General features: G+C 30.8%; 3 protein-coding genes across 4 annotated transcripts; 1 reads left to right on the top strand and 2 right to left on the bottom strand.

Annotated features, from left to right (window-relative positions):
* Positions 1–245: 245 nt before the first annotated feature.
* LOC114076972 lies at positions 246–1,224 on the bottom strand. Of its 2 annotated transcripts, none has more exons than XR_003578057.1 (2): positions 718–1,224; positions 246–424 (listed from the first exon to the last, which is right to left on the bottom strand). XR_003578057.1 is itself a non-coding variant. In XM_027916778.1 (2 exons), the coding sequence occupies exons 1-2, from the start codon at positions 902–904 to the stop codon at positions 296–298; spliced, it is 312 nt and encodes a 103-aa protein (XP_027772579.1). In that variant the 5' UTR covers positions 905–1,224; the 3' UTR covers positions 246–295. The 2 variants fall into 2 exon arrangements, 1 of the variants encoding a protein (XP_027772579.1); XM_027916778.1 differs by having other exon boundaries at positions 246–420.
* A 5,813-nt stretch (positions 1,225–7,037) lies between these two features.
* On the top strand, positions 7,038–8,390 carry LOC107016095 (protein SENSITIVE TO PROTON RHIZOTOXICITY 1-like). The gene has a single exon (XM_015216578.2). It carries the CDS (start codon positions 7,139–7,141, stop codon positions 8,246–8,248), a length of 1,110 nt encoding a protein of 369 aa, XP_015072064.1. The 5' UTR covers positions 7,038–7,138; the 3' UTR covers positions 8,249–8,390.
* A 3,961-nt stretch (positions 8,391–12,351) lies between these two features.
* Positions 12,352–13,125, bottom strand: LOC107017101 (putative gamma-glutamylcyclotransferase At3g02910). Its single transcript, XM_015217379.2, has one exon. It carries the CDS (start codon positions 12,990–12,992, stop codon positions 12,477–12,479), a length of 516 nt encoding a protein of 171 aa, XP_015072865.1. The 5' UTR covers positions 12,993–13,125; the 3' UTR covers positions 12,352–12,476.
* Positions 13,126–13,718: the final 593 nt, after the last annotated feature.

Raw genomic sequence — 13,718 nt, forward strand, 5'->3', positions numbered from 1 at the left:
TTAAAGTAATCAAACAATGAATCACACAAAAAGTATCAACCAATTTTTAAGAAAAGTATCAAACTTTAATGAAATTTATCCACTATTTGTGATATGACTGTTTAAAATGATACAGTCCTTACTATATCGGTAGTAGTACTTTCAAGTATCAAATATACTTATTTCAATGTATCAAAAACAAATTCCTGAAATGATGATACATTAGATTATAAAATAACATATGAAACTTGCAGGTTTTCATATAGTACAGTAATATTTCATGTACTAATTAAATTATAAAACAACAAATGATACATTAAAATATCAAAATACTGTCATACCTTTGTTGATCAGACCTCTTCACTTTGCAGTTGAAGTTGTTCTTTATCTTATATTTCGTCATCACATCTACAAGTGTTGCTTTATCCTTGTATATCTGACCTGTCTTCACATCAACAATATCTGAATTGATTATAACATTTGCAACTCCAACTTCTGAATTTTCATGTGTCTCAAATAAGCTACTTTCAACTATTGCCAAAGCCTGTGTATCATTTGTTGTGCCTTCTACACACGTTATTTCTCCACTTCTTCCATCAAAGTTATGTACAGTACCACTATTCTTCTCAATTGTGTCAATACATAATGGATATATTGAAAATCCAGGCTCGTTTTTTTTCAGTTCAAAATATAGTTTAACACTCATATCGTTCTTAAGTTTCATCGGACAGGAGTTACCTTCTACAATGTATCGAATTTCAATTTCTTTCCTTGATACATCAATGTCCAACTCGGCCGCAATTGCTGCTTTGAGATTAGAAAACGAAATTGAATCTCCAACAACGATTCCATCAATTTTGTAATTTTCATACTGCAATTCGTTCACCCAAATTCCGGAATGTCTCATCAAAATCGAAGTATTCATCTTCAAAAACCCACTGCAACAACAAAAAAATTTCGGCAGCTCCAATTGTTTTCTAAATAACTGATACAATCTTTGATTTTCAAATTTTGAAATTAATATCCAATTAAGTGCTGATTTAATGCTGATTAATGATCTGTTACCACAAATTAAGCTGTTTTATTAACAGCTTTAAATTTACCGTTTTTATCCCCTATTTTTTCTTAACAGTTTTAAGTTACTATGTATCATTTACCATGTATCACAACATTCTAAAGTATCACGGCTCAGCAATTTTAAGGGATTTTTTGTAATTATTAAACTTATCGGGACAGAATGTAATTATTGAATTACACTATGGGATTCCTTAAATTTATACAATATTTAATAAACTAAGAATAATTGACACCATTCGTTTTGTGACATCATAATAAGAAATGAAACTTGATCCTAACTCTGCTGATAATTTAACTCATAAAATAAGTACTACTCAAAACCATATAAGAAGATAAAATATCCACATCAAACCTAGTGGTAAAAAAAAAAAACCTAGTGATGTAGCATAAATTTCATAAAGAATATCCAAACTTTTGATAGTATAATCAAAAGAACAAGTTATTTTACGAGAATTCAAACCTAGACGTCATGGAAGTTTGGAGCATATATTGGCACTACACTACAAGTCTCCATTAATTTTGAAAGCGTTAAAAATATTTTATATATATTAATATAAAATAAAATTTTACTCATATATATTATGTAATTTTTCGACGTTTGATAGCCTTTGCCCTATCAAACCCACTACATAGTGGAATTCGACATATAATAACAATAAGAATTATTTTGCATGTACATTTTACTTCACAAACATTTTCATGTGGAAAAATTATCTTATTAAGTCATCCATCAAAATATTATCGGGTAGTAAAAGATGAAAAAAAAAACATTTTTTTAAAATGCTCCAATCTAAAACATCATCGAGTTTTTAATTGCTTGTTTATTTTTTTTTAACTATTCTAATTACTTATTCATTTTGAAAAATTAAAAAAGAATAATTTTTTTGCCTATTATACTCTTAATTAACTACTTCGAAAAATGTAAAACTTCTTGAAAATTTTATATTTTTAAATTAATCACTTCATAATTTATAGAAGTGAAATAGTAAATTCATTAATCAATATGTCAATTCAAATATTAACAAGTAATTAAAAACGAAAGGTTATTAATAATTTAAACTTTTAGTACAAGGAGGACCAAACCATATATTGATTGTATTTAATTAATTAATTATTAGATAAAGCTTTATACAAAGAATCCAAAAATTTCTAATTTCTCAATCTCGATGTCGTCGGAAGGAGACAAGGAAGCTCCCGTAAGTGCATCCATCAACAATTATAATAATTACTTAATAATAGTCAATAAATAAATAAATAAAGTCCTCTTCATGGGACCCTACTACCTAGCTACATCCTTAACATTTTAACATTTTATTTAATGATTGTTACGTATTATTTTATAATGTATCATATTATATTATTTGATAAATATCATGTTTGATAGATTGTATTGTTCTCTATCGTTACATAATGTCACTTCATAGTTGAAATGATAAACCTACAAAAAACATATGATATTGGATAGAGCTACTATGAAAAGATAGCGTAAAAAATGAAGTATAATTATTAAATAATAAATAAAGACAAAATGGGAAAAAAGTATTAAGTTAACAACACGAGAACACCATATGGTCGTTTCATAAATTGAGTCTTTTCGTCGTTAAGTAACAATGGATTTAAACGATACAAAGTAAAAATAAATAAATAACGATCAAAACAAACATTGTATTTTAAACAACAATATAATAAAATATAACATGATATAATATAATGGATAACAACCATCCAAATAAGGTGTAAGAAAGTGTTGATCGTTTGATAAGATATATTAGAAAAAATAATGTTTAGATTAAATATAATATTATTAGTATTTTATTTAGTTCATCTTATGCATAACCTATGGACATTGTATTTGGCATTATGCTATGACAACATCTTTTTATTTTTATTTAGAATTTTCAAGATAATCTACCGTCGTTGCAATCTTTATCGCAGTTTATATCCTTTGAATAAGTATTTTTTTGTGAACACTTTGTGAGGGGATGTAAATTGTATTAGACAGAATTATGCAATTTGCTAGACACATAAAGTATTGAAGGGAATCGAATATTTGGAACCATCCAAACAGATAATTATCCTCCAAATTAAGTGAATCATCCCAAAGAACAAACTATAATAATTAATCTTCATAAATCATGATATTAGCATAATTAAAAATAATTTTAACATAATAAATGCTACTATAACTAATAAGGACATTACTAATTTGTTAGTATAACTAATACGAACATCACTATTTTATTTTATAGACGAATATAAAATTAAGGTGTCAATTGTCATTACTGGGGTTGGTTCAATTATTAAACTTATTTTGCCACCACTAACTAATTAAGAAGAAAGTTGTTGCTTTGCCAGTATTTGCTCCTTCAATTTGGTGAAAACCCGTCAAGGTCAAATTATTATTTTTTCTATAATTATTATTATTTTGTTATTATTATTATTATTGAAGCATGAGTGGAGGAGATTGATAACTTGTTTTGTTTATTGTTATTAAATTCATATTTAGGAATAGTTTAAACTTTTTTAATTATTTGTGACATGTTTTCTAATCTAATTATCTAACTGCCGTTATTAATATTTTATTAATTTTAAGTTATTCTTTGATTTTAACTTGATATAAAATTTAAAAAATTAAAGATATTATTGAATTTTATGGTAAAAAACTAGATTATAGAATATACATCATAATTTCCATTAATTTTGTAATCTTTTATATGTGATGAGATTTGTAAATTGGTTGTTCCTCTTTGGACAAGAATCAACAGAATAGCTAATAGCATAAAAACAGATCCAAGTAAAGTATAAAAGAACAACTGATATGTTGCCTTGATTTTTCTTTGTCTCGAACCCCATACCCATGTAATAATGATAGAATCAGGGGTGGCCCCAAAGCGGAATTGACCGGTGGTGCTTGGTCGAAGCTTCAGTAGGTAGCCACTCCCTTCTCAGAGAACCGTACGTGAGACTTCCACCTCATACGGCTCCGTCCCGAGCTTTCGTCGTCGGCCTTGGTTGTGGAAAGTTAATAATCAAAATTTTCATTTAATATTGCGATCTTAAATATGAGATTTGGAATGTTGACGAAAATAAAAAAAGAAAAACAGTTAAAAATACTCTTTAACTTATTGAAAACGACTCAAATATACTCTCCCACCCACCTTTTGTTCTGAAATTATTAGGTTTAAACCATTCTTTCACCTTTTGATCTTAAAATACCTCCCACCCAAATTTAATTCAACTGAATTCTTTTACTAATTAGTTAATCTTATATTTGTTCAAAAAATTTTAGTTATTGAATTTTTTAGTTAGTTCATCTCAAAATATTTAAAATATTCAAATATGAATATTTAAGTATAACATAAAAAAAAATAACATTTAAAAAAAAATTAAGTTCTCTCTATGTATCATAACTATATTTGTTGTATAACTTTTTAATTGTATTCAACAAGTGCTGAAGATACGGCATTTTACTATTAAAAATGTTTTGTGTGGCCTTTCATCTTTCTTAATGGCTAAATAAAGACTAGAATGCAAAAATTTGATTTAATATTTTTATGATTAGAAAGTGGTCATAATTTATTTTTTCATCCACTCATGATTTATTCCACTAAATAGGCCGGTAGAGACCCTGGACCAGAGAAGTTTCCTCCATGGACCCGACCCGACCCCGGAGGTGATGGTATGGAGTGAAATGATTTTAAATTTTTCTATATTATATTTAGGCGGAATGGTCTGGTGGATCCTTATATTTGTATGCGTTTGTATTGTGAACTCTTCTGCTCATCCTTTTGTCATCTAGATCCCTGAACTCAATAACACAATTTAATAAACCTCTCTAACATTGACCAATTTTATGTGGCATTTGGATGTCTGAGTTGGCTAGAGAGAGTGATACACGCGTGTAAAAGCAATTGAGCACCATATTTAAAATTGAAAATTATTAAAATTATAAAAGAATACAATAATTAATTAAAAAAAAACTCAAAAAACCCTTCTTCTTCACCCCACCCACCTACTTTTTCAGACATAATCATCCCTGCTCAATCTTTTTTTTTCATTTTATTAGACGATCTATACGACGGACGGAGGCGACAAGGAGACAAAGACGTGTGAGGGGAAGTGTTTACGGTCTCACCCGGCAAGAGGAATGGTGGATGTGGCAGCTTTCTCCAGCGGATTTTTGCCATTTCACGGCTGGATCGAGTCTGAAAATGTTGGGTTATGCGGCTGTTCGCCGGGAAAAAAAAAGGAAAAACATGAATAGGATTTTGGGTCAAGTCGAGATCCATTTTTCGGTGGTTATATTAGCTGGAAATGGTTGAGAAATGAGTACTTGGTGAATTTGTGGTTGGTTTCTGGTGATTTGAAGCTCAAGAATTCGCTAGAAATGTAGAAAATGAAAGAGCAACGTGGGTTGGTTCACTGTTGCTCGTTGGTGAACCTCGAGGTTACTGGTGGATCCATGGAGGTCGAAACAATGGGGTTTTGCATTGCTGGTTGAAGCTGACCGAAAATGGAGTTTGGGTGGTTATGAGAAAGGTTGATGGTGACAACTTTGAGAAGATGGTGGTTTCACTATTTTGGAATAAATTAATATTTTATTTTAAAATAGATAATACATAATTATGACGTTGTATTAATGTGAGTGACATGGATTTGACATGTCATCTATGCAAGGAGAGTGAGGTACACACATGGTTAGATGAGTTTAACAATCAATTTTTTATTGAGTTCAGGAATCTAGATGACAAAAGGGTAAGTAGACAAGAGTCCACCAGACCATTTCGCCTTTTATTTATCAGTTAACATATACTTTTTATAAAATAAAAAAATTTAAATGATGAAAATGACTTTTCTAATGAAAATATGGAAAATAAATAGAATAAATTTGCTAAGTTTATTATTTCCTCTCAACTGCTACTCCTTGACGATCTCACTTCCAGATCTCCACTTTTTGTCTTTAAAAAAAATCATAAATAAAAAGATAAATTTAGTAATCACTTTTCAAAAAATTACTTGAAAAATATACTAGCATAAAGATAATACTCCATTCGTTCGCTTTTTCTATTTTAAAGTCAAACTATAAAAATTCTGACTAACATTTTGTGATGATTTTTTTCATATTGATATATAAAAATTGTAATTTGTACTTTTTCTATAATTTTTGAATATATAAATTTTTTATTTAATTTATCAAATTAAAACAATTTAATTTAACTTTAAAAATTAATTCAATTAAATATAAAAACATAACATAATAATTGAAATGGACAACAAAAATTAATTAGGAAAAGACGTTGACGCATCTTTCCTTTTTTTTTATCGTCATTTTTAAGGATTATTACTCCTAAAAGGAAAAGAAAAGAAAAGCCATACTTTTTCATAATCCCAAAGCACTCATTACTCAGAGATGATATCTTTTTGACACGTGTCACTGCATACGTGGGCATTAATTTTTTACAACATTTTCTCATTCACTTTAAAGTCAATTAGGACGAATACTCCCTTTCTCATATTATAGTTATTACATTAACGTAGAATTAATTATTTTCTCCTAAATCTTATTCCAATTTTGGAGATCTAATTTTAAGATCAATTAATATAATATCAATAAAAGAGAAAATATTAAAGTAGATCAATTTATTAATATCTTTTTAATTATAAAAAAAATGCTTAAATAAGTTATTGAATTTTGATAAAAAATATTATATATGTCACTTGTTAAAAATTCAACTCATTTTATAAAAAAAGATACTCATTTATAAATGGATATACTTAAGCTTTTTTTCCTTTAAATCCTAACTGATCATGTAAAAATAATAATTATATAAAATTAAAAATACTTTCAAATTGCAAATAATGATATAGATAATTTTTTTTAATAAAACTTTTAATATAAAGTAAATAATTCTTTTAAAAAAATTTCGATAACATATTTTGAGTTTTACTATTATAAATAGGAAATAGTCAAATAATATGGGAGTATTAAAACCCCACTTACATTTCCACCGTAAAACCGAAACCCCTATCATTATCTTCCATTTTATCATATTCCTACAACTCTCTCAAAATTATTCACATCATGTCATTTCCCGGCGACTTACGTCATTTGCCGCCCAACACAATCGGAGATGATCCTAGGGTTCCACTGCTCAACCTCTCCGCCGTTCAAACACGAATGGATTCCCTCCAGAAATTTCTCTCAGATTCGGTCAACTCCAATACTTTACTTGGTCAACACCAGATGAACATGGTTTCCGACGAAATCACCTCCGCAATCCATCAGATTATTGTCAACGGTGCCGCTCTACTCTCATCTACACAGTTGAAAAATCCTCCTCCGCCTCCGCCTCCGCCGTCGTCGTCGTCGGCTGAATTGAAAATAAATCTAAAATCGAATCATAAGAGATCGTTTCCGGAATTTGATCGGAGAGATTTCGAGTCGAAAGTAGAGGTATTAGACGAAGAAGAAGAAGACGGTGGCGATTGGGAGATTATTGAGCTAGATGCGGTTGAGCTACTAGCGGAGCACATCCACTTTTGTGATTTCTGCGGAAAAGGATTCAAACGAGATGCGAATTTACGGATGCATATGAGAGCTCATGGAAATCAGTACAAAACACCAGAAGCATTAGCAAAACCTGAAAAATGCATCGATTCATCGAATTCGAATAAACGAAGGAGATTTTCGTGTCCTTTCATCGGTTGTACCCGCAACAAAACGCATAACAAATTTCGGCCATTGAAATCGGCGATTTGCGTTAAGAATCACTTCAAGAGAAGTCACTGTCCCAAAATGTACTCATGCACTCGTTGTAACAAAAAAAGTTTCTCCGTACTCGCAGATTTGAAAAGCCATTTGAAGCACTGTGGAGAGACGAAATGGAAGTGTTCTTGTGGTACGAGCTTCTCCCGGAAGGACAAATTGTTCGGTCACATGGCGTTGTTCGAAGGACATATGCCGGCGGTAGAAACGGCGCCGGCGATTGAAAATGAAAAGGATGTGGGAGTGGATATCAATGGTGGGTCGGGTAATGGGTTGTTGGATATTAGAACCGGGTCGGATAATGGGTTTTTGGATAGGTTAATGCTTGATGGGTTTGAATCTATTGATAGTTATTGCTTCCAAGATTTATTCGAATCTTCTTCACCAAATGGTACGGTTCCAAATACTACTGGATGGTTTGTTTAGGTTCTCATCGTAGATGAGGTTGCTTTTTGCTTAATCAATTATTTTGAATTCGAGCTCTGTTTGTTAAAATGTTCTTGCTAGGGAACGTTTTATGCTAACGTATATTTGAAATGATGTGCTAGAATGCAGATAATAGAGAAGTTTTAGCTATATGTTTTATTTGTTTGTTGTCTTATTAGAGTACATATGTTGTATTCTTTGTATTCTTTTCTTCTATATATAATAAAAAAGAATTTGGTATTTTAATTTTTGTTTCAACTTTGTATTTTTCTTAAAAGTAGAGAAAATTATGGAGAAGTTACAGAAGTGATTTTATATAGAAATAGGTTTTTAAATTCAAAAAATATATGAGGATCATAATGGTGAATTGTTATTTAAAGAGATTGAGAAAGAATGTTTGAGTTATATCTTTGTTTTCCTTTTTAGATTTGGTGAAAAAGGGAATTTGTTCATTAACTCACATTTCGTGAAATACTTTTGTTTTAGAAAATATAAAAATTTGGAGAACGAAAAGAGGAAATGGGGGAGTGGAATTGAGGAATGAACTTTTATCTAGGGTGATCATTCGGTTTGATTTTATTAAAATCTTTGATTTCATTTGATTTTTTGATTTTTGTTGTTGAAAAAGTATGTATCGAACATGAATTAGTTCGAATTTTTTCACCTTTGATTTATTTGGTTCAACATTTTTAAAATGATTCTTTTATGCAAACAAAAAATAAAATAAAGACCATAGAACACGTATTATATTTCACATGACATACATTAATAAAAATAGGTTTGAGTTTCTCAAGCTTTGGCCTTTTGAAGATTAATATTTTAAGTTAAATGATACAAGAACATTATTTACAATCCAATTAGAAATACCAAACACCCAAACAATCAATTTTTTTGGATACATTGTGTGAAAGCTAATTCCATAATCAAGGATTGAAACAAAATACCATAGTTATTCATAATTAATAGTGCTTTAGCGGTGATGGGCCTTCCTAACAAATTAAATTGACATATTAAAGGATTGAAACAAAATACCATAGTTATTCATAATTGTCACCCCAATGCTTATCATCTTTTTCTCCCTTTGTAATCTAAAATCTCAACGTGAATTTTGAAATCTCTAAAGTTTAAATCACCAAGCAATTTTTATTGTTATATTTAGGCGATTCAAAATTCATACAAATATAGTAAAGTAAAAAAGATATATTATATGTATACTATAATTTTTTTCGTGCAAATTATAATCTTGACCCGATAGGTCGATTCAGTTCAACTCTTAAATTAAGTTGAATTAAGTGAGATTAAGCTTAATTTTTTCAGCCAATTTAAAAATGAGACTTTTTACTCAACTTCATTTGGCCTTCAAGCCTCAAAAGCCAATGATATATTTATGATATATATTTTAATAATGTTTTATTTGTCAAAATTTTGTCAATTAATATTTTTAAAATAGCAATATAAAATCAAGTCTAACTTTGTTGCATATCATTTCATTTTACGGTCATTAGCCCATTAAATTTTGTTATTATCCAAAGCCCATTAGTCCATTATAATATATAACTATGTATCTTTGACATACACTAATTTATTTTTACGCTTTAATTTTCATTTTCTTTTATTGTCTTGTTTATGAAAATAATGATCATTTAATGTTTTTTGCTTGGATAAATCTTATGAATATTGTATCTTGGCTATTATGTTTTTGTTTTATAAGTATTCACTAAAATATGTGTAATTCTTGGATGAATTTATGTATGTATTGTTGTCGTGTTCATCAGACATCATATTCGATACTCTTTCTAAAAGAAATGTTGTCCATTTTTTGGTTAAAGAGTAATTCATGGTCTGCTTAGGATTGGACTGGGCTGCTATTTTATAAGCCCTTAAATTAAAAGAATCAGTCTGTCCTAACTCAATTAACTATCTACTCCGTTATGATTGGATTGTGTTGGATCAACCCAATTTTGACAACTCTAGTATTAGTAAGAGTATTTACATGATTTCATTGTGAGTCTTGGAACTTCATAATTATGTTCGATTCGTGATGATAATTCCTTTCTTCTTGACATCTTTGTATCCTAGATTTGTTCGTTTGTGGTGATTGATTATACATACAAATATTTTCTTATATATTCATATAGAGTTTGAGATTTCTCGTTGATCTTGCTTAGATTTGAAAGTATTAGTGATTAAAAAATGTTCTTGTTAGATTTTGATTTTTTGAATATATTTTCCTGTCACATCTCCACATTTTAGGCGTGTCCCTTGATAATTTTTTTTTACAAATTTAGTAAAAGAATATCGATTTTCTTTTTTATATGAAAGTAAGGGCAAATGGGCATATATATCTTTTAGTTTTGCGATTTAAAGCTCCTTGAAAGAGTAGCACATACTCTCGTCTAACATATGGTGCATATATACCACCATCGTTTAACAAATAGTATATATTTATCTTTTTTGTTATCAGATTGAATTTAAAAATATTCTTAAAATTGGTTTTTAAATTTAGAAAATGCAACATTGATTAAAAATTACACCATTCATTTTTCTAGGCACCCAAACCCGACCCGATAAAATGATTCATCTATTCAGATTTGATCCAAACTCATTTTATTACTCGGTAAGAAAAATTGAAAATTTTTCTTTTTCCTTTTTTCATTTACAGAAAGAAATTATGACAAGCCACTAATATAAAATGCATGTAAAGAAATTATGACAAGCCACTAATATAAAATGCATGTAATACTTATTTGCATATATATAAGCATCTTTTATAAATGGAGGTCAACACATTTACAAACAGCCATAGTGAATTCTGCCTCCTTTTACTACGTGGCAAATATGTTTTTATAACTACACCTTCGATTTTAGTTCATGTTTATAATATTATTATTTAATGAAATTAAATTACTTATATTTTAAATTTAATTAGTTAAAATATGAATTTCGGTCTATTTTTAGTTAATACAAACATGGAAAATTTGAATATTCATGTAGGAACTCACTTTTGTAAATAGAAGGAAACAAATTCCTTAAAAACTTGAAGGGAAAACATTTTCTGTAACAATATAAAACACATAAACACATTTCTAATCCAACCGGCCAACCCCTTGGCCCTTGCACTATCAAACCACCCCCACCTACCTACCTCCAAGTACCCCTCACTCATATACACCCACCCCATGTTGGGGATCAAATCTCGAGTCAGAGTGAGGGCTTGAGATTAAGGTCGAGAGCTGGGTACTATGTCGGATCTGGTCCCATTGGTTGACATATGATCTCGAGTCAGGATGGGGCTTGGTCCTCCACGAGGTCAGGATCATTGTCAAGGTTACGGTCATGATCAAGGTTGGGTCCCAAGTTTGGTATAGCATTTGGTCTTAAAGTCAGGCTCTAGTCTATGATCACAATTATGAACGGGTTGAGTCTCGAGTTAGGATTTTGGGTGGGGATTTTGTTATGTGGTCAGGGTTGGGGTCTAGTATTGGTATGGGGTCGGGGTTCTAGATACTGATCGAGATTGAGGTCCGGGGTAGGAGTTTGATTCTAGGGTTGGGTTATGGTCCTAGCTCAGGGTTGAGTTTGAGTCGGAGTTGGTGTTGGTACCTAATATTGGGTTGGGGTCTTAATTGGGGTCAGGGCGCAATCCTAGTGTTGGGATTAGGGTTTGGTCGTGAGTGAGGAGTCGAGGTCGGGTTGGAATTCACTTTCAAATTTGGACGAGAGTTTGGCCTTAGGTCAGGGTCAAAGTCGGGAATTGGATTTTGGGTCAATGTTGGGATCTAGGTGGATTATGTAGTGGAGGTAGGGTGTGGTGTGGTTGAAATAGAGTTTTTGAAAATATTCTTTCTTGACGTAGTGAAATCATTTCTCTTAAATCTTAGGTTATATAAGTCCATTTGAAAGTCATAAATTTTAAATTCTGGATATATTTTTGTCAACTAACAGAAAATTATGAAATTATAAGTGATAGACACTACAAAGTTATAATCTGTTTCTTGCAATAATTACAACTACAATATCAACAACATAATGTAATCCGATAAGATCTATATAGAGTGATAACTTTACTATATTTCGTAAAAATAAAGAACGTGATGCAATACTTGAAGCAAATAAAATTAGATAATACTAAAATCGAATAATAAGACAATAAAAATTATTTAGAACAATTGCAATAGAAATCATAGCAACAGTCACAATAATATAATATTGCAAAAAAATCAAAATCTCATTCAGCATTGGAGATGAAATTTCTAATATGTTGAAGAAAATCATGATTGGAAGGCCTTTCTTCTTTCCTTTCATATTTCTTCCCTAATTCCATACTGAACTCCTCAATCCCTACTTCTCCACACCTCTTCCACATCCCTTCCCCAAAGCTCCGATGCGCAAAATACGCCTCCGCCGCCACCGTCTCACCGCCGTCACCAACGACGGTCACCGGCAGCCTCTCGTAGTGACCTATCTCGATCCCTTCCAAATCATCCAGCGGGCCTAACCCACTGTTGTTCACCTTGTATAGCTCGCCCCGAACCCGATGACCAGATCCGTTGATGTTGATCAAGTACGGGATCCCGTAGGGCCCGCAACAGAGTGGGAAGGTCTCTACCGTCGTGTACTCGCCGACGAAGACGACGTCGCCGCCGCTGATTAGATTTTCCATCAGAGGGTGGTTGGGGAATCCGCGCTTTAGGGTTCCGTATGTGAAAATGAAGTGCGAATCGGATTTGGAGGCGATCGCCATTGCTGCTGTTACTATTTTTTTTCAGAAAAATGAATAGAGGGATGACTTCACAGAGATAAATTCACACGGCAAAGGTGCCTTCACGTGGGGCGATTTGGGTCCATGATCTGCAATGATAATACTTTTTTAATACTCTTATTTTAAATTTAAATTAAATACATATGTAAATGTGTCAAAAATATAAATAAATAGGCCTTTGTACGGGGCATTAAAAAAGTGAAAAAATTGTATATAATAGCAAATTGTTAATTTAAATTAAATGTTATGATCATAATTTGATTTAGTACCTCATAGCAAATTATTGCTTTCTCCTCGCATCCCTTGTTTTTATACAAACACAAGTGTATAAAATGTATTTTTGTGTTTGTATAAAGCGAAAACTTTTTGTATATATACCCATATTTTGATTCTCCTCTCTCCCAGATCTCGCTCGCCATTCTCCAGATCTTGCTTGCTCACTCGCCTCTGTCATGTTTATACAAAATGTAAATGTATAAAATGTGTTTTCATTTGTATAAAGCGAGAGTATGTATTACTCGCCTCTGTCACGTTTATACAAATGCATATATTTTCGTCCTATACACTTGTGATTATACAAATACAATCTTCCTCTACCAGTTTTTTTTTCTTTTTCTCTGTTTCGCTTTATATAAACATAGATTATATGATTGATCTTTTGTATATATATGTATACCAAAGCAGATTATACAACTGCTTTCTTTTGTA

This window comes from Solanum pennellii, chromosome 4, assembly GCF_001406875.1.
Source record: "Solanum pennellii chromosome 4, SPENNV200".
NCBI classification, from domain to species: domain Eukaryota; kingdom Viridiplantae; phylum Streptophyta; class Magnoliopsida; order Solanales; family Solanaceae; genus Solanum; species Solanum pennellii.